Source organism: Pteronotus mesoamericanus, unplaced genomic scaffold (genome assembly GCF_021234165.1).
Source record: "Pteronotus mesoamericanus isolate MK-2021 breed Mesoamerican mustached bat unplaced genomic scaffold, CSHL_Meso_final contig_90, whole genome shotgun sequence".
Classification (NCBI taxonomy): Eukaryota; Metazoa; Chordata; class Mammalia; order Chiroptera; family Mormoopidae; genus Pteronotus; species Pteronotus mesoamericanus.
Genome location: NW_026555277.1, coordinates 20,271,236 through 20,292,066, shown reverse-complemented (window position 1 = coordinate 20,292,066; position 20,831 = coordinate 20,271,236). Strand labels below are relative to the sequence as shown.

At 40.5% G+C, this 20,831-nt stretch overlaps 1 protein-coding gene across 3 annotated transcripts in view; it reads right to left on the bottom strand.

Moving 5' to 3' along the window:
* Nucleotides 1-168: 168 nt before the first annotated feature.
* Nucleotides 169-20,831, bottom strand: part of RAPH1 (Ras association (RalGDS/AF-6) and pleckstrin homology domains 1) — an 85,832-nt gene continuing 65,169 nt past the window's right edge. For 2 of the 3 annotated variants that reach the window (XM_054585775.1, XM_054585777.1), the window contains 6 exons: nt 20,229-20,372; nt 18,506-18,616; nt 12,891-12,989; nt 11,519-11,639; nt 10,327-10,469; nt 170-7,577 (listed from right to left, as the gene is read on the bottom strand). In XM_054585775.1, coding sequence (XP_054441750.1) covers nt 5,556-7,577; nt 10,327-10,469; nt 11,519-11,639; nt 12,891-12,989; nt 18,506-18,616; nt 20,229-20,372 — 2,640 coding nt within the window. In that variant the 3' untranslated portion in view covers nt 170-5,555. Of the gene's footprint in view, nt 7,578-10,326; nt 10,470-11,518; nt 11,640-12,890; nt 12,990-18,505; nt 18,617-20,228; nt 20,373-20,831 lie in introns of all 3 variants that reach the window. The other variant, XM_054585776.1, reaches the window with a different exon arrangement.

The following is a 20,831-nucleotide window of genomic DNA, read 5'->3' as shown; positions in this document are numbered from 1 at the left end:
TTTTCCAGACAGCTGTTCTAAATAATTAGATTTACTTGCAAAATTAGGGATAGAAAATAATCACTTCCCCCCAAACACATGTAATTCTCTTAATAAAAAAAGAGCTTACCTATTTTTGGATGCCCCAGCATACATAGCAAAACCAGGTTCTTAATGGTGCCGATCCACAAACAGTCAAGTAAAACCCCCACATGTAAATGAAATCTATTCTTTTTTATTAAGGAGTGGGTAAGCTGACATAGTGAAAACATGTAACTGAGAAACAAATTTACACTGACTGTATAACTACTGTCCTAAGCCATTACAATAGTTCACTGACAGTAACTGGCAAGAATAACTTGTAAAATAACTTAATCCAGCAGAAGAACAAAAACATCGTCAGTAGTACTGAATAGATCTCTCTCATATATATCTATCTCTCTATATATATAGGTTTGCACAATCAGGGAGCAAGGCACATAATGAAATGGGAGCGTACATTTAAGCAGAAGAAAATAATAGCAACAAAGCTGAAAGAAAAATTGTAACTTCATCTTTACCGAGCTGTGCATAATCGTTTAGATAGTGTCCTCTATTGGGTACTTTATAATGCAGTTCATTTTGCTTTCTTTTTCATGCTTTAAAAAAGTATATTCCTACATTGTTATCTATTCACTTATCTAGCAAAGCTCTCACAGCCTACATGTCAGTGTGAGCATTGACTCAATTTTTTGAAGAAATGGGAAGAGAAGGAGCAATCCCAGTTAAAATATAATGTGCAATTTTCCTTTAAAATAGTAAACGTTTTTACACCATTTTTAGCACAAGCTAATGATATTTTTGTTTTACATGTACATTTCTATAAAAGTTCACTAGTGGCTGATAATAAAATTAAGCAAAATCATTTGAAACATTCCAGTTAATGCTTATTTTCTAGTAGAGACTATTTACAAGTAGAGAAAAAATATAGGAGACAGCAATCATGGAAAATGGCAGTTTTTGGTATTAGGTTACAATACATTTAACAAACAACGGGCAGTTCCCAAAATGCAAAGATTTTTTTTCCTTTAAGTGCTGCAAGTACATTCTGCCTATGAGGAGGTTGAGGCTTCAGCTTTTATGGGCTTGGTGTCAACAGCCATCTATGACCAGCATACTCACTTCTGAACTTCGCCATCTTTTAACTATGGTAGTGTTCACTGTTACCCTGACTCAACTTGCTCTCAATGTCTTTGGTAGAAAGCAGCCCGTCCCCATGTATAGGTAGATGAAGCCATCTCTTGAGAGACAGTCACTTTTTCTATTTTTGCGTAAACTAGAAATACTCACCTTCCTTCTCTTTCATTAGCACCTCAAAGTTTGCTTATTTTTTTTATGCTCTTCCTCCAAGAGTTCAAGGCACTGGGGATTATAGCCGATACTATTTTCTCTTCAAAATGGTTTATTCAACAAGCAAAGAGCAAACCAACGGGAGATTTTTCCCTTCAATTGTTTATCAAGTATATTTTTTGCTTATTTTTATTTAGCAAGTTTATTTTACAGCTATATGTCAGATAACAGAGCACTTGTTTAGTTTGAGGGATAGACTTGTAAAGTGTAGAAATTTTCTTCTGATTTTTAAAGGAAAATAAATTAATAAATCTTAAAAGATAGTGGGGTACTTAATTCTCTTCTACTTGGATCTCTATGTGGATTACATCTTCACTTTATGAGTAGTCTCATATTCCTGCAGGATTTTAGGGACATCCTGCTTTAATACAAATGATATAAAGTGTATAAAACAAAACTCAAAGGTACTTGCAACCTAAAGTGATTTTTAGTAAAGAGAATTTCCTCTTACCAGGTGTATAAATTCAAATTATTTCTATTTCATTTAAAGTCAGGGTCATTTAGGTTTAATTAGTCTAAATTTGAATAAAATATGAGATTACATCAGTTATAATTTGTTAGCCCTGCAGGCATATTAAAAAAAATTTAGTATAAAATTAGGAAAATGGTTTTTACTTGTTTAAAACTACCTTGTGTTTGTAGTAACATAAAATTGCTTTTAGTAGAGGGGAAAAAAGGTGACAAAAGGTTCTGTTGGTGACCTGATAGTCAAATCAAACCAATCCACATCATTACCTGAAAGTTTTCTCAGGCTAATTTACAACTTTACATTCTTCACACAAGCTTATTAACAACTGTATTTTCCCAGAATAGCAGCTTCTGAAACTGGTAACTGGATGTACAGCTCCTATTAACCTTGATCTCAGAGTTGTCACTACTAATTTAAGCTTTCTGGAGAAACTCAGCATTGTTTTCAGTGGCAAGTAAACTTAACAGGAAGAGGGGACTTCTAAGAGAGTTCACAGCCCTTAGCAGAAGATGCCATCAGTGGCCAGAAGCACCTTGATTTTAGAGGACTGGAGAACGCCATGTCTGCTTTACTTTGTATGAACTCTTCTGATGAAAACGGTGTCCCATAACTTTTAGGAGTCAACAATCTTTCTCATTTTAAAAAGTCTCAAATTTTAAAAATTTAATGTAAAAACCTTAAGAATAGTTAACTTTTCCCCCAAATGAGAATTACAATAACTAAGGTGGGGGGGGGGCATTTATTCAAGTAGTAAAAGCAAAGCTGTTAAAATTTCAATAGAGAATAGCCTATATTTATTATATATATACCTATAAACCTGATATAGTTGTTGCTGACCTTCCCAGTTAGTGCCAAAACTTGAGGCACAGCGTTCCCCAATTTAGAAATCCTCTGTGGTCGAGTGAAGGGTGCCACTAGCTCTGTGAGGCCCGTCTGCACTGCCCTCAACAGCGGGATGCATTCCTCCGTGCTGTTCATTTTTCAGTACAGCCAAGTCACCTGTCCAGGTTTCCTTAGACTCGAAGACGCTCTGCTGAATTACAGCTGTTGAGCAGAAGGCGGTAGAAGAAGGCACAGAGCTAGTGTCACCTGGCAGTCGGTGTTTACCATGAACACACCAGGGAAAGGAACCGTTAAAAAATAACAAGAGTAGTCTCAAAAGAAAAACAGAAAACCCCACAAAGCTACATCCCAACAAAAACCCAAATTAAAAAAACTCTCTAGGGAGTTAAACACTGGAAGTATAATCTAAATATATATATATATTTTTATTCAGTTGTTTCACACACAAAATTAGAGTATGTTGAAAACAGCCTTTTTCCATCTTTGGAGAAAGGTAAACCTGTTGTCAGACAAGCCAACGGATTGGGGTAAAAATGAGAGTTCTGTCTTTAACCCAGCTCTCTTCTTGGCGCACCTAGTGTTGCTCTAAAGGATGCCCGCTGCTTTGGAAGCGCCAGTCCAGGGTGGCTGTCATCAGGACCAACAGCCAGAAGGCCGAGGAAAGCCTATACTGAAAAAACAGGCTGTCTTAGGATTCAAATCATGGGTGAATGAAGGTTGAGAGGAGGTGATTTAAAGTTGAAGTCTGCCTTCATATAAAAAAAAGACCACCATCACAACAAAAAACCCTAGCGACGAATATATCACTGGATTCGTATTCTCAACTCTTCGCCTCACAAGTAAGGGTGATTCTTAAGAGTATAAAACTGCAGGCAGAGACTATGCAGTATCACTTCACTCATGATTCACGTGGAGCTTGGCAACCTGTACCCAAACGGCAGTGCATGCTTAAATTAACAATGTAGATGTGTTAAAGGCCACCTCATAAGCATAACAATGCACAGTCCTCGTGATCAACTGAGAGGATCCAAAAAGAATCTTTCTAAAGAATGACTTTACAAAAATGCACTATGGCATATATATTCTTATTGCTCTATAACCACATGACTATACTGAACATCCTGCAGATGTGGCAGCAAAGAAGTGCCACCCCTTCTCTCCGAGCAACACTGTGGGAGGGTGGGTTATAAGGGTTTCTTGGGTACACCTCACATCTCTCACTGTCTTGAATTACTTCTATCTGCCCCACCGCACTAGCACATTTTTCCCTTAGGAGACAGCATCAAAGATTTCTGCAGCTTGCCCTTGGTAATCCTTAGTCACAAGACGCAGAGGCTTCATTGCAAGATGTGCTCATTCATCATTCCTGGGATGGCTAGTTTTCTTTTAAGAGCAGCTCTGAGATTGCATTTTATTCCTAATGGTCAGTTTATCATCAGATACAAAGGAAAATTCACAGGGGGGAAAAAAAGCGTGAATTGCAGCATAAAGCATATTCTGTTACTAGTGATCATTTCATGTGATGCCAAATTGCACATGCATAATATGTCACTATCTGTACTTGGACTACATTACTCCCACAGACCACAAGGTAACCTGGACAGATCTTTGCAACCAGGCTGCAACAGGCAAGGATCCTAGCATGCTGCAGTACAAAACCTCACTTATTTTCCCCCTCCGTGACAGTCCCACACTTAAAGGAGTTATTCGTATTACACGTTATAATCCATGTACAACACGATTAATGATACCTGCACAGGGGCCATTTTGTTCCTTTTTGTAACCACCCCAACCTTCTAGAGATCAAGACACAAAGACATTTCAGAAGGTGATTTTTGTTTTACATAATGATGGACCGTATTAGATACAGGATGGGTATATTTGATATAGCGACTGTCTACAGATAACCTAAGATCAACATCTACCTAGAGCACACAAAAAATAACTGGTGACCCAAAGACATACTGGGGCTAAACATTCCAGGATACTGTGTCGGATACTCACTTAGAGTAAGTTATAGCAAGGATCGTGAAGCCAAGGTTGGCGAAGCTTCACAAAGCCCATGGAAGGATTCCAACAGTATTAAAAGAAATATCCAAGATCATAGTACTAAATTATCCACATTATTTTAGGCAAAGAGCTTACCTTTGACAGAACACATCCTAGATTCAGGTGAATCACTGCAGCAGTAAGTACTGCAACTAGAATGGTTTAGTTACACCATGTATTTACTTCATACGCAAAACTGCATACAGATAGTGTCTGAAATTTCCCCATACCGCATTATTCACCCATTCTGTGAAGCTGAAAGACGTTCCTGATTAAAGTGCTCCTTTATGTATAGTTAATGAAATGTCAAACAGCTCTGACTTAAGCCAACTGGGGATAAAACAAACACAAAAGCCCTATAGATAACACCAAACATTCTGGTTGTCCTCTCAAACTGAGAAACAGCACATTACACATCTATTCCTTAATATATAATACACAACATGCACAGATAGGCTGCACGTGGAGACATAAAATACATCTAAAGTCATCAGAACTTTTTTTGGTCCAATCCACATGACAGGTAATAGGTATCATAAGGGACAGGACACACATCCCCTTCTATGCCTCTTCCGCTCCAAATACACAAAATCCATTTTCAAATTAAGAGAGAAAAGGAATAAATCACTCCAAGCTATATATATACATATACACACATAGGTATGTACACACACACACACACACACACACACACACACACACAGAGAGAGCTGGACACTACCTGAATAACATACCAGAAGGCTCTGAACACCTGAATTCAGGGATGGTCAGGTGAGCTGATTGTAGAACCGATTACAGACACTAGGAAAATAAAGTCCTATGGAAGCTACCAGTCTCTTGAAAGCTTGGTATTCTGGTCTCTTTTGGGGGGAGCGGGAGGAGGGCCTCTCCGCAGCGTCGCATAGCCTGATATATGACTGCCTCCGTAACTAGCTTTCTGTTGATCAGACAGCAGTTCAGGGGGTGGCGGGGGCAACGCCATGTCATCCATGGTGGCTGTGGGTTCTGCTCTGGACATGCGGGAAGAGAGCGAGCCATGCCGGGTGATGGACTTCCGTTGCAGGGTCCTGTTAAGGTCCGCCAGGAATCCAGGCTGGACACTAAGGCTGGATTTGGGAGAGGTGGGCACTTGTGGCACAACTGTGGGCGCTGCTGGCTGCTCAGAGATCTCCGCTTGAGTGAGGCGGGTGCTGTCATTCCTTTTGGGTCGTGTGGGCGGAGGGGCCTTCTTCCCGGACGCTTTGGACCACTGCTGGGGCTGAGGATTAACTACTGCCACTTTCGGAGAAATGTTTCCCAAGAACGCTGCTGGGATCTCTATGGGGGGCAGAGGAAGCTCTGTTTCAGGTGGAGGGGGTGGAAAGTCGGAGTCTGATGGAGGAGAGGGAAATTCTACCGCGGAGTCCTTGCCACGCCCACTCAAGACAGATGCTTTTGCTGCCACTGCCCCCTGTTGGAGGACTCCAGGAAGGTTAACTCCAGAGAGATTTAGTTTTCCAGGTTTGGGAGGCGCAGCAGGAGGTGGTGGGGTCTCCTTGCTTGGAGACCCAGAGGGTTCTGCTGGCGACGCGAACTTGCTGACTAGACTGTCCACTGAGGGTCTCTTAGGCTCAGCGTGCTCTGCACAACTGCTGGACTTGATGCTGGAGTTTCGCTGTGGGGTCGGGGGTGGTTTCTTTCCCCCAGGGCTGGACATCTTACTGGTCTTTTTGCCTGGAGATCCACTTTTGTCAGCGGTAGAAGCTGTGGGTGTAGATGGCAGTGGTGGCGGGGCTGGGACAGGTGGTGGTGGTGGTGGTGGTGGCGGCGGTGGCGGCGGCGGCGGCGGCGGCGGAGGAGGAGGAGGAAACACCAGGCTGCTTTCAGGAGGAGGAGGAGGGAAATCTGGAGAAGGGACAGGGATGGAGCTGGGCTGCCACTTGGGTTTTGCTTTCACAGCAGGTGGGGACTGTGGGGCTGCATTTGCTGGGACTGGCTTTAAGGGCTGCGGCTCCACGGGAGGAGGGGTTGGAGGCGGAGGGAACTGGCTGGCTATCTGCTTCACTACAGAGGGCACTGGGGACAGTGGAGAGGGAGGTGGTTTTACGCTGAAACTCTGATGCTTGGGTAACGTGGGTGGGGGGACAGGACCAGGAGGAGCAGCGGGAGAGGGAGGAATGTGAGGAAAAGCCGGTTGTTTTTTTGCTGGGGGGACTGGAGGAATAGGTGTAGGTGGCACAGCCTGTGTCCCACCAACGGGGGGCACAGTCTTGGTGCTGGTTGGTGGCATGGTCACAAGAGGTTTGGGAGGGGCTTGGGGAGGGACAGGAGGAGGTGGGGGGGGTGTTGGAGGAGCTGCTTGAGTAACATGCTGAACATGATGTATCTTCAGTGGAGGGGGGGGAGAGCTGAACTGTGGAAGGGACTGGGTGCAAGGTGCAGGTTTTAGTTGGGCCATAGCTGAGCCCGGGGTGGGGGCTGGGGGTGGCGGAGGGGGTGGGGGCACAACTCCATTGGGGGGCACAGGGACCTGAGGCTTTGCTGGCTGTGAGGTCGTGGACATAGGCTGCATCACTGAGGGTGGCGGAGGCTTAAACAGGGGTCCTGAGTGCTGAGCAGCATTCTGCAGCCTGGTTATTGTGCTGTACTTGACAAACATGGTGGCTGCTGATCCCCCAGAAGGTGCAGACTGGCTGGGCAGAGGTGGGGGCGGTGGGGGCGGAGGTGGGGGTGGAGGAGGAGGGGGAGGGGGTGGGGGCGGTAAGGGAGGCAAAGGCTGGGAGGCAGTATAGGGGTTGACTAGTTTAGGTTGTGGGGATAAAGGGGGCATAAGTGAAGTGTAGGATCGATTCATAGACTCCATTCTGGCCTAAAAGGAGTATAAAGGGGTTGGGGGTGAGAGAGAAAACACAACAAAACCAGTTACAGAGGTAAGCTTTGAGTGGGTAAAGGTAAAAAGCAAGGACTCAGGGACATGCATGGAAAGGTGCAGGAGCTGGTGACCATAAAGATGGACAATGGCGGAGAAGCTAAAATGGGACTCCCTGGGCAACACAGGCACAGGGGAAATCTGTTTATCCAACAGTATTTTCAAATAGCTGGACTGCCTAATAACCTAGGGACAGTTTCCTGTTGCAAAAGCTGTCTGAATGGTGACGGGCTGTCCCACATGGGAGCCCTCTGTGGGATGGCCTCTGAGCACCGGGCCCCACCGGACTCTGGCAAGGGAAGATGTGGTGGCTCGAGTTCACCTTTCAGTCCATGACTCATCTGCCTCAAGCAGACGCCATAACTGGGTGTAGGAGAGCTGGTGGAGGGCCTCCTGAGGAATGAGGATGGCTTTTTGATGCTAGTGAGCTGACACGTGAGAGTATGAGAGTGTTCAGCAGTCGTGCACAGTCACACAGGCATCAATGAACTTGACACACACACTCGTGTTCATGTGAGAGACACTTGCATCCAACATGCACAGAAGTCCAGCAATGCAGGTAAAGAGGGGGCATTCTTGGGCATTCTTTACATTTGTTTTACTGGAAAATACATAAAGAAATGCTTCATAAACATTACAGCAAAAGATCGTAACAATATCATACAGAAAAAGCCAAAGAAAGCGAGAGGAAACTCTGGGAGTCTGGAGTAAAGGAAATGCATCAAGAAAGCAGAGCCAGCGTTTGCCAACAGCCTGCTGGCCAGCCCACTGAGCACCTCCTGCTACTGCCCAAATCACCACCTGGGGCCATACAGTTCATGGAACTACTCATGCATGAATGTGGTTCAAGTACTTTTGGAAAGAGTAAAGGAAGAACCCCTGGCTTAATAACTTTGCGTACATCTTCTAGGCTTTTTGAACATTGTATGAGGATCCAAGATAAAACCATTTGTTTCCAATTACAAATGACATCTAATTAGCATGGAGAACTTAGGTTAGTGAACTAGAAGGCTCATTACAGGGCTGAACTCTAATGCTCATTAGGACACTAGAATGTTTCTTTAAAAATTGCACATCAAAATAAAAGCATTAGTCTGCAAGACTTGGTTATAGGGGTCACCCAGGTTAATGTGTTTCCAAAGAACAGCCCCTGACCTTAACTTGACCCTGTCTTGGATGCTGCAGGGGCGCAGACCTTAGCGGGGCTGGCCTTCTCACCTGGCACCTGAGACTGAGGTAACAGAAGAAACACACGGGGATCAAGACTCAAACACATTGTCACTGCTGCATGGCAGGGTCACGCTCTTCCTGAAACTGCAATGAGACTACTCTGCTTAACCAGAGCACTCAAACCTTTGTTTTCCTTAACTTTTCATTTAAAATGCACATAGGTAACACCCTTAAAAATTTACTAAGGTAAAATCCTTCAGATGTCTGAATTGTGTACTAGATAAGGGGGCTGCTCCACCCAAAGTAAGTGGGGAAAAGGAGAGAATTATTTCTTAAAGCTTCAGCCTCTGATAAGGGAGTTAAGCAAACTATTGGGTTTTTTTTTTTGTTTGTTTTTGAGAATTTAGGTTATAAGAACCAATTCTCAAATATTTACTTTGAAGAGACCCCCACACTGGGTTACTAACACCTCATCCACCCTCCTGAGGGCCAGTTAACTAGAGATGCAAATCAAGTAATAAAGTAAGGAAAAATATCCATTTAATTTCTATTGATGAATGTACTTGCATAAGTGATTAAGACCAAAGGGGGGGAAAATCAAAGTGATTACTGAGTGAAAGCAGAATGGTCAGGCCAGATGTGCCACTGGCTCCTCAGCGACAGCGGGAGCTCTTGCCTGCTGAGAGGGGAACACAGCCAGGACAGACCTTCGCCCACAGAACTTCAGAGGCAGTTTGATGTGGTGTTTTCCAACTGTCTAACGAATCTCTCCATGTTTCTAAATAGTCTTGCAATCATTATACTCTTCCTCAGTGTCACTGAACGAGCTACTACTAAGCAAGGCTCAGGGATCCAAAATTTTAAGGGGATTAATTTGAAAGTAAACTTCCACATACACTGTAGTTTAAGAAAATTCGTCAATGTGCAGAGAAATGCCAAAAAACTTAAAAGAAGATAGGGGAATGAATCTGAATAATTTAAATTAATAATGAATAAAAAATAATCAGCCATTAGCAGCTTCCCTGAAATAAAATTAGGTCACTGGCACTAAATGGTGCTGCTGTATCCAAACTGATTGAGGAAGGAAAAAAAACTGTTATTTCTTAAAAATCTGAGTCAACAAAAAAAGTTAAAGGGAAGGGGAAAGTCAAGGAACATATAGCAAGGACTCATGGACAAAACCAAAGGGGAAGAGCTGAGGGAGGGAAGGAGGGAGGGGGCAAGGGAAAGTGGTGGGGGGTTGGCAGAGACAAATGTATTTGAAAAAATAAATTAAAATAAAATTAAAAAAAAAAGAAACAAAAAATATTAAATTGCCAGCGTTTTTTGTTTGCTTGCTTGCTTTTTGAGATCTTAAGTCACTAGAGCACATTCACAAATTTTCATTTCTGAGGAAAAATCAAAGACACAATAAAGAAACAGAGCCAAGAAAGATTCCTAATAAAGGAATAAAAGAGCAACAAGCTAAACCCACGGAACACCACAGATTTTTCTCTAGCAATTATCACAAGTGTGTTACCTTGCTGGACTCTTCCAACTGAGTGCCTCGTTTCCAGGCTTCAGAGAAAATGGAGCTCACAATGCTTTGGGAACGGATGTGTCCTGCTGGCTGAGTGTCAGATACTCCACTGTCAGACTGATTAGAGTGATTTGACTGAGACTCTGTTTAAAATAAATTTTCAAACACAGGATTACACAAGTCAGTGTTCTGACAGTATGAATATGTATGTTCAGAGAGATCTTTTTCAGAAGACTAGGTGCTTTGTAGAACAGCAACAAGTTACCTTTACTCATTTCATATAAAGCACAGCCTGCATTTTCCACCAGAAAACTTCCCTTGCCTTAGGGGCTAATAGGAAATCTTGATTCTTTTAAAGTATTTCACCATGAGAGCCTGATAATTATAATAAAAGGTTCATGTAACTAATATTATTGGTATCCTCACAACCTGTCTTGGAAGAATTCACAGCAAATGAAAAAAATTAATGAATCATCAATAAAGGAGTGACTTTTTCTTTTTTTTTTTCCAATTGTATCTTCATTACAGTGAGATTCAATCTTTGCATATATTCCTGCTCCGGGCCATCCCACAGAGTTCTCACTTATGAATTTTTATATATATATATATACACATATATATACATATATATATATATATGTATATGACGATTACATCCTCTTCCCAGCAATGAACAGTACTTAGATGACCTCCAAATGAGAAGTGTGTTTCCTAGGGATTCAGGTATAGGCACCACAAGGCGGCTGCTGCACTGCTAGCCTAGCCTCCTGGTAAGGCATGAGGACAAGTCTTTAAGGGAGGAGGGAATGGCCACGGACACTGTAATTTAACACTCAAAGTGAGGGAACCAGGAAGATTACTTCACTGGACTCCAAGTCAGGTAAGGTAATCATGCAGAAGCACCTAGTTTAATACCTGGCATCTGGGGGAGGCTCAAATGTTAAAGCTAGCCCTAATCCGATCACTCTGTGAGAGATGGATGTTACTAGATTGCCCAAGATATTGTGCCCTCTAGCAATTAAAAAAAAAAAGAAAGAAAGAAAGAAAACTTCCTATACCTACTGAATATAATTTAGAAATTAGGTATGGGTTCTGGTTTTTAAGAATCATGCTGAAATAACCAGGTCTACTAGCAGTCTACAGAGATACCCTCATATTGCTAGTAAACAATGCGTTGGGCATTCCAAACTACCTGGGATGCTGGAAGAACTGGATCCTGATTTAATGCTGGAACTAGATAAGGAAGTCCAATCATATGCAGACTCTGTCCTCTTCAAGGCTTCTTGATAGTTCATGTAGAGCTGCTTCCCATACTAAACAGAAGACAGTAAATGATGACATCTGAACTTTACAGGGCATGACACAGAGAGATGAGGTGGGAAAGGGGGATACATTTTGTTTACTGATTTACACTTTGTATTAAAATTAATACCCATAATCCTTCAAAAACTATTTTAATACCAGTAAATTATAATCTACCCTTATTTTTCCTCATTTTACAAAGGCAGCAAGAAGTTAACACTTGATTGTGTTCATTATCAATATAAAGATTTTTTTTTTCAGTTATTCCTCAAGCAACTTTGATTTTATAGCTATAATAAATTTTATTTCTAGTTCTTGGCATAAATATTTCTTCAAGTATTTTGTATAATCATCTTTAAGATGTCTTTTAAAATATATTTTTTAAGACTTGCTTTTTTTATAGAGTAGTTTTAGGCTCACAGCAAAATTGAGCGGAAGGCCCAAAGATTTCCCATACACTACCAGCCTCTAAACATGCATAGCCTCCTCCATTACCAACATCCCCCACAAGAATGGTATATTTGTTGTTACAATCAATGAACCTACATTAACACATCGTAATCACTCTAAGTTCATAGTTTATCTTAGGTTCACTCTTGGTGTTATATAGTTTATGGATACGGACAAATGAATAATGACATATATCCATTATCACAGTATCATACAGATTATGAATTTTTTCACTGCCCTAAAAATCCTGTACTGTTTATTCATCCTTCCCCCCACCTCAAGACAACTTAATTTTCAGACTCTGCTATATAAGAATGATATAATATGTGCTCCAAAGCCAAAATAAATCACTTCGATGTTACACAAGCTTTTTTTTTTTTTTTTTTTAAAGTAGTCTACTCACTTATTTTTATGGAGAGGGGAAGGGATGGAGAAACAGTAGGAGAGAAACATCAATGTGTGGTTGCCTCTTGTGCGCCCCAGACTCGGGACCTGGTCTGCAACCCAGGCACATGCCCTGACTGGGAATCAAACCAGTGACCCCTTGGTTCATGGGCTGGCACCCAATCCACTGAGCCACACCAGCCAGGGTGGTGTTACACAAGCTTTAACAGCAGTATTATTCTATAAATACCAACCATTAAAAGTTTATGCATATGACCAAGGAAAAAAAGACATTCAAACATAAGGCCTGAGAAAACTAGACACTGGCAAAATCATGAACACGAAACAACCAGAAAAACTGTCATGACAATCAAAACTTTATCATTAAATACCTCATTATTTTGCTGTCAAATCCAAAGAAAACTTACCTTTGCGATGCGGATACCATTGACCCACTGGTGCAGGGTCCTCACATCATCACAACAAAGGTACTTGATGTACTGAGATTTCTTCTGGATCTGTGGGTGCTGCAAGATTAAAGACAAAGTCCAATTAAGTCCGCTGGAGAACTAGAGAAAAACAAATTCTACCAAAGCTTAAACATATCCTGACAAGTTACAGACCATCAGAGTAATGGCCTAGTTAATTTATACCTCTCATATGGTCACAGGCCAAATAAAATGACCCATAAATATATTTACAAAATAAATGAGGAAAAAAATGCTGAATTTTAGTCAAGATGTTCAAGTTAAAAAATATCTTCACATTTGGAAAATTCCCAAATACCCCTTCGACATTTCAAAGAAACAATGTCCATCAAGGGTAACAAGTCAGTAGAATTTTTTTTAAACATTTCCCCCTCAAGGTTTTTATTTATTTATTTATTTTTAGACAGAGGGAAATGGAGGAGAGGGAGAAAAACGTCAATGTGTGGTTGTCTCTCATGCATTCCCACTGGGGACCTGAGCTGCAATCCAGGCACGTGCCCTGACTGGGAATGAAACTGGCGACCCTTTGGTTCACAGGCTGGAGCTCTGTCCATTGAGCCACACCAGCCAGGGCAAGAATTCTTAACCTACAAGACTATGATTAAGAAACAAGAAAAGAATGTTTGATTTCACTCTAAGCCCACAGAAAGGCATTCAGAAGACTCCAAACAAGAGTCTTTGGGAAAGCTTCCAGTGCTTCTCTGGAGGTGACCAACTAGGTGGGGTGGACCAAGCCCTGGGCACAGCACCTGGGACGCCATGGGGCACTCCCACCATTGCAGTGGTGCTCCCTGTGGACTGAGCTCTGCTCTAGAGGCTCCTCTACCCCCACACAGCACAGGCCTTCCAGGGGAAGAGCAGCTTATCAACTGCCTCATCAGATTTAGTTTTCACAACCGATGTGTTTTTCATCTGAGGGTTGGATGGGAGGTGGTTGACTTGACCTTAAGTATGAAATGCAAGTATTAGAACAGACTTAAGGTATTTTTTTAAATCTTCACCTGAGGATTTGTTTATTGCTTTTAGAAAGAGAGGAAAAGAGGGAGGGAAGGAGGGAGGAAGAGAGGGAGGGGTGAGTAAGAGGTAAGGAGAGGGGAAGAGGGAGAGAGAGAGAACATCAATCAGTTGCCTCCTGTACATGCCCCGTCCAGGGATTGAACCTGTAACCGAGGTATGTGCCCTGACCAGAAATCGAACCTGCTACCTCTTGGTGTATGGGAAGACATAAGACATTCCAACCAACTGAAAGACCCAATGAGGGCTAGACTTAAGGTATTTTGACTCTACTAGGCTACAACCACTAGGTCCCTGGGAAGAAAACCCTAAATCACAGTTGGTTTGGATGTGATGACTGTTAATTATTCTTCTCTTTTTAGTTATTCTGAAAAATAATTTTTTAAAATGGCTAGATTTTACCTGATTATTTAAATTTATGTCCACTTATAAGAGGCTTTAAAATTTTTAACCATATTTGTTTGTTGTGGAAACCTATGAAATCAATAAGATAAACAATTTGAATAAGTTCTCAATGTAGCAGGAATATATGGCCACCATTATAAGTTATGTATCTGTTCTGTTAGAGAGCGATCTCTCTGGTTTACAATGAGAGAAATGTAAATTCATTTACTTATTCTATTCTATACATTGCTTTACAGAGCTCAGCTCCTATGATACAACATTTAATACCAATTTAGAATTTAGTTGTTGACAGCTACAATCAGTTTTAACTATAACCCCACGACAATAAGAGGTCAGCAAAATAATACCTAATGACTTTTTCTCCTGATAACATAGGCTCTACAGCTTTCTCTTGGAATATAGGCCCCTGTCCTCATTAAATCACACCATAATAAACCACCATAGCAATCTTGAAAGAGCAAAGGAGGACAGATAGAGGAGTATGTATTTTTCTGTAAGAGAAAGAGGAATTTTAACTCATTCATTCAACAAATTCTTGTTGAGTAAGAACTATTTGCCAGATGCTTCAAACAGATGTTGGGATACAGGGTTAACGAAACAGAAGAGGTCACACACAGGTTGTGCAGAAGATAAAATGGGATGACGGAAAAAAGAGCTTTCTTCAGTGTTGGCAGTTAGGGCTGGAAGAGCTGTTCTCCATCTCCTGCTTCTTGAGACACTGCCCCTGGGCAGGGTTCAGACATCTGACCAAGGGGCTACAGGATGGCTCTCAGCCTTTATCCACACCCCTTCCTTTATAGTGATTTACAAAACTATTTCTGGCTGATTCCTTCCATTTTAAGGGCTACCACAATAGGTGTTCAACTGCGGCAGTGACCCTGCCTGAGAGAGAGAGAGAGAGACAGAGAGAGAGACAGAGAGAGAGAGAGAGAACGAACACACTCAACACGAAGGGAATTTTTATTTTTTTAAACCAATACAACCTCAAAGAAAATCAAACCTTTTAACCATCTCTCCTCATCTCTTTAACCTGAGATTCCAAATAGCACCCTGAAGAGCACTATGATACAATTATTTGAGTATCTGCAGATTACTTGCTTAGTTTAAAATGTTCATTTTAGGACCTCAAAAATTCCTTTTTTTAAACCTCCCACATAATAAAGACATTCATTCTATAGCCTTCCTTATGATCATTCTGGCTCTGTGCCAATTCCTCAGGAGGATGCCTGTTCTGCTGATATACTGTTTTTTCATTAAAAGTGGTGATTATCAAGCACTTATTATGTACTAGCATCATCCTAAATATTTCACATATTTTAGCTCACTCCATCAAACCCTATGAGTTACAAATTATTACTTCCACAATCTGAGAAGTGGAGGCACAGAGAAGTTAAGATCACATTTGAAGTTACTGGCCAACAAGTGAAAGAACCATGGCTTGAAATGATGTGATCTCATTTCAGGGCCCTGCTGTTAAATATTATTCTATACTATTGTCTTGTAAGTGGTGAAATCTTTCAAATTTGCTGCCTCTTCTCTCTTTTCCCCAAACATTATTCCACCACTTTTAACATGATACACGAGCTAAGGGCAAGTATGGAGGACACATTCTTGCTAAAAATCAGAAGCTTTGCATTAAATTCTTAAATACTCCAAAGAAAACATATAACGAAATTGCCCCCCTCCCCACCAAACAAATGAATAGCTATACAGAAAGGTCATTATTTCATTTCTAAAATGATGTTGATTTGGAAAGTTTGCATTCTTTAATAAAAGGTATATTTTGGGAATAAAATAACATCATTTTAGAATATGAAATTCTGGATTACTATTGTGCTATTAGATGATTTTTTCTCTTTATGCCAAAAATTAGATTGAGAAAGATAATTTCTAAAACTCTATAACTAAAAGTGATGCTCTAAAAGCATAGTCCAAGTGCTAAAGGAAAGCTGCTGCATGTACAACACATACAAGCTTGAAAATTAGTTCCCCCAACTAACATGCAAGAAGTTAAAAAAATAGAAATATGTAACACTCTACCCATTCCAATACTTTTGATCCCTCTAAACCTCAAAAAAAAGAAAAAGAAAAAAAAGAAAAAAAAGAAAAAAAGAAAGAACCCCTTAGAAGAAAAATATTCTTAACCTAGGAGTTTTATATAAGCTGCAAAAGGGATTAAAATAATATTGCAAGAAATAACAAGTGTTGGTGATGATGTGGAAAAAAGAGAACCCTTATATACTGTTGCTTGGACTGGATATTGGTACAGCCACTATGGAAAACAGTATGGAGGTTTCTCAAAAAATTAGCGATAGAACTATCATATGATTGAGCAATCCCTCTCATGGGTATCTCTAGAAGAACATTAAAACACTACTTAAAAAGATGTACGCACCCCCTATGTTCATTGTAGCATTTTTTTTACAATAGCCAAGATATGGAACAACGTAAGTGTTCAATGACAGATGAATGGGTTTTCTAGGCCACCATGTGATGCCTAGAACTGCAGTGGCCATCTGTGACAGTGAAGTGCGCCAGCCTGAGAATAAGCTGTTATCTAGAAGATGGAACGGGACAGATGGAAAGAATGGGGATTCTCACTGACAATCTTCAGCCATTAAAATAACCAACTCTTACTGTCCTCATGTTATGAGATCCCCAAATGACTCTGATTTATATGGGTTGTGTTTACTGATATTTACCTTTTAAGAAATTAAAACTTAGAAAAAATTAAAATACAAGAATATACAAATACACATTCCACTATCCAAGAGAGGAAAGATATCACATGTCATATAACCTCTTCAAAAACTTCATTATATATTTCTGAGAGAATGAGAGTGTAAAAGGCAAATAACATCTTAGCATTACTTGAAGAGTGATTTTGACATCATGGACCCCTTGACAGGACCTCATAGGCTCCCAGGGGACGTAGGATCTCATTTTGAAACTGCTGAATTAAGCTACTTTATACTGACTTTTAAAAAATTATTTGTTGCTGTGATCTAAATGATAAAGTGGTATTCTCCAAGAAAGGACTACCTATTAAAGGGTTATCATAATGATACACCTAATTTTGTCAAAGCAATAAAAATTCTATCTGAAAACCCTAAACAAACACCACTACCCCAAACCAACTGATAATTCTCAAAAAAGCAAAAGCTGGCAATGACACAAACAAGTAGGTCTAAGTAGCTACCAAGGGGTTACTATGAGGAAACCAATGAGAAAGACATAATCATCTCTGTAATTATCCCGGATGTTTAAAAATTGGATTTAAAAAAAAAAGATTTTATTTATTTATTTTTAGAGAGAGGGGAAGGGAGGGAGAAAGAAAGGGAAAGAAACACCAATGTGTGACTAGTTACCTCTTGCACACCCCAACTGGGGACCTGGCCTGCAACCCAGGCATGTGCCCTGTCCAGGAATCAAACCAGTGACCTTTCAGTTCACAGGCCGATGCTCAATCCACTGAACCACACCAGCCAGGGCTAAAAGTTCTTTTTATCAGTGTCCCAAAAGATCACTGAAAGTTCACTAGAAATGTCAGTTCTCAAAGTACAGGTTTAATTGGTGTGAAAAGCTCACAAATGTGAATCAAGAAGGAAAAAAAAAACCCCTAAAAACAGTTCAGACATGCATGAATTATCAGGGCAATGTTTGGGAGTTGGGGAGCCAAAAATTATTTCTGGACCCGATGAGAACCAGTCCACTTTGACCTTGGGCACAGTGCCCTCCGATGGTTCTGCTGAGTGAGAGTACAGGAGAAAAACTAAACCACACAAAATTTCTATGTCCCACATTTGGCTCTGATTCAAGATTTGCTAAAATAAGCCTGTAATTAAATGAAAGTCTCAGATTTATAATCTGATCTATTTTATATATCACCACTCATAGCTTATAATCTGGTATCTATTTCTTAGCAGCATCAATCTAATAAAGGCTACTTAGATAAGGGCCAGGTGTGGTACAGCACGCTATTCTTTTCACTGTCGTTCACCATTCCTTTAAAAATCTATAGGAAAAAAAGCAGGAACAATATACTCAGTGAAGATCCAAACTATTCTAAAATGTGTCCAATAACCCACTCTATGTCTAGTATCAATTAAAATTACTAAAAAGAGATACATGTTTACCTTTAGCACCAGACAATAGTCTGTAGGGGCTTTGTATTTGTTCCGATAGTCCTGTCCATAATAAACATTCACATGATCCAGCTGGAGAAAGCAGACCAGATCCCGAGAGACCTAAGATAAAAAACACCCAAAAGAATAAATAATGTGTAAGCAGGCAAAATATCATAACTGGTAACAGTTTCTAGTAGAAAAATCAAAACCTTACCAAGTAGAAATGACTGCTCTTTTGCAGGAGACAGTGAGATTTCCTATAAATGTTTCTTTTTTAATCCATGATGCAACAAAAAAGGCCATCCCTTTACTTACTGCCTTGCCATTTACAATGAACACTGACTCGCTTGGAAAAAAGTGGTATTTTAAAGAAACTTTAAATACAAGGGAGGACCCCCCCCCCAAAAAAAGAATGGAATTTGTTTATTAAAAAATTTTGTGTTTATTCTTACATGTTTAAATTTCAATCACCTTCAAGGTATGCTCCGTTTGATGCAATACACCTATCAAGACATTTTTTCACTGCTCAAAACAGTTTTTGAACTCGCCAATTTTGATGCCTTTCAGTGCTTCTGCCATGTTTTTGTTACACCTCTTCCACATCAGCAAAACATTTTCCTTTGAGGATTTTTTTCATCCAGGGAAACAAAGTCACGCAGGAGAAATTGAATGAATGAGCGTGGGCCACGGGGTCATGTGGTTTTTGGTCAAAAACTGCTGAACACTAAACACAGTATGGGAAGGTGTGCTTTTGAATCACCCATCAAGAAATGGGCAAACTCTGAAAGTGTCTTAAAAAAAAAAAATCACTGAAGCTGAATGCAGCCTCTCACAACAATGCCAGCTGGTACACTGATACAGATGGGTTCCTAGAACACTTACCTAGTGGGGAAAACCTGTTACTGCAAGGGGCCTGCCCTCCAAAATATAATTCCAGTTTTTGCGGGGGGGGGGGGGGGGGGGTCCCAATCCACGGGCCATGGACTGATACCAGTCCATGCCTATAAGGAACTGTACCGCACAGCAGGAGGTGAACGTGAATGTAATGTAGCAGAATCATCCTGAAACACTCTCCCCCAACCAAACCCCACCCCCTGTCCATGGAAAAACTGTCTTCCACAAAACCAGTCCCTGGGGATCGCTGGATAGTATATTAAATACAATATAGTACAACAGAGCTCTCTGGAAAGAACAAGAAAAGAACGTAGTTCAGTGTCTGTACACACATATATCAAGTATTTCTTAAGTCAGGGTTTCCTCACCAGTTAAATAGGGGCAACCTCTCAGGATGGCAGTACAGACTGGAAGAAGTGAAACTCTAAGGAGCTTAAAACAGGGCTGGCCCTCAGTAAGCACAGAACTGATAGGTACCAAGGGGGCTCTCAGAAGAAGCATTATTACCCAAGCAAGGCTGAAACAGCTATAATCCCAGAAAGCTATTCTCCCCAAACAACAAAAAGCAAAAAACCACTCTTTCAGAAGTTTCAAAAATAATAAATAGTATGGTTCAAATTTGGCAAGAGACTCCAGAAGGGCCAAACTACTGACGAGAGAGCAAACATTTTCAGGTTTCTTTTTCTTTATAACATATCAATAAGCAAAGCAACATTCTATGTGTCCTACGGAAGTTGAAACAAATCAGAGCCTGGATTCACTTTGTCAACACATTCACTACAAAGTAAAACCAATTAGCATAATGAAGAAATTCAAAAGCCAGCAGAAGGGGACACACCTTTGCTTTTCCTTTAGGGACATAGTAAATACCAGATGCTCGCAAGAGAAAATAACGCTTTTTCCAGGACTTCTTGCCATCATCTTTCAACCAAAGCACTCCTTCAATTTCTGGTACAGTTACAGAACTTCCACCGAAACATTCCTACAATAAGAAAATAAGTTGGAAAGACTTATATGATCTTTGGATTCTCACAACAAAGTTGTGTTTACCCGTGTGAAAAACATGGCAATGTAATTAAGCTAAAATGGCTTTGTAATATAACTATGTTGCTAATTTTACCTCAAAATTTTCTATTCTTAACATAACATGGATTTATTTTGGAACTACTATGGCAATCCCTATGAACTTTTACCTAAAAACTGTTTTGAAGAAACTAAGATTAAATGTCGATTGGGCAGCACTTAATGAATTTGTAAACAGCATCCATATAATAAATTTAATAAAAGTGTCAGAGCTAATATAAGCACTGAACTTTATTTTTCTCTAAATTATCAACACATTTAGCTTAGTTGTCAAGCAAAATAGGAATACATTTTAAAAGAAAGCAACATGCTAAGTGAATGATTAAACTTTCAAAATTTAAAAAATGTATCAACTTAC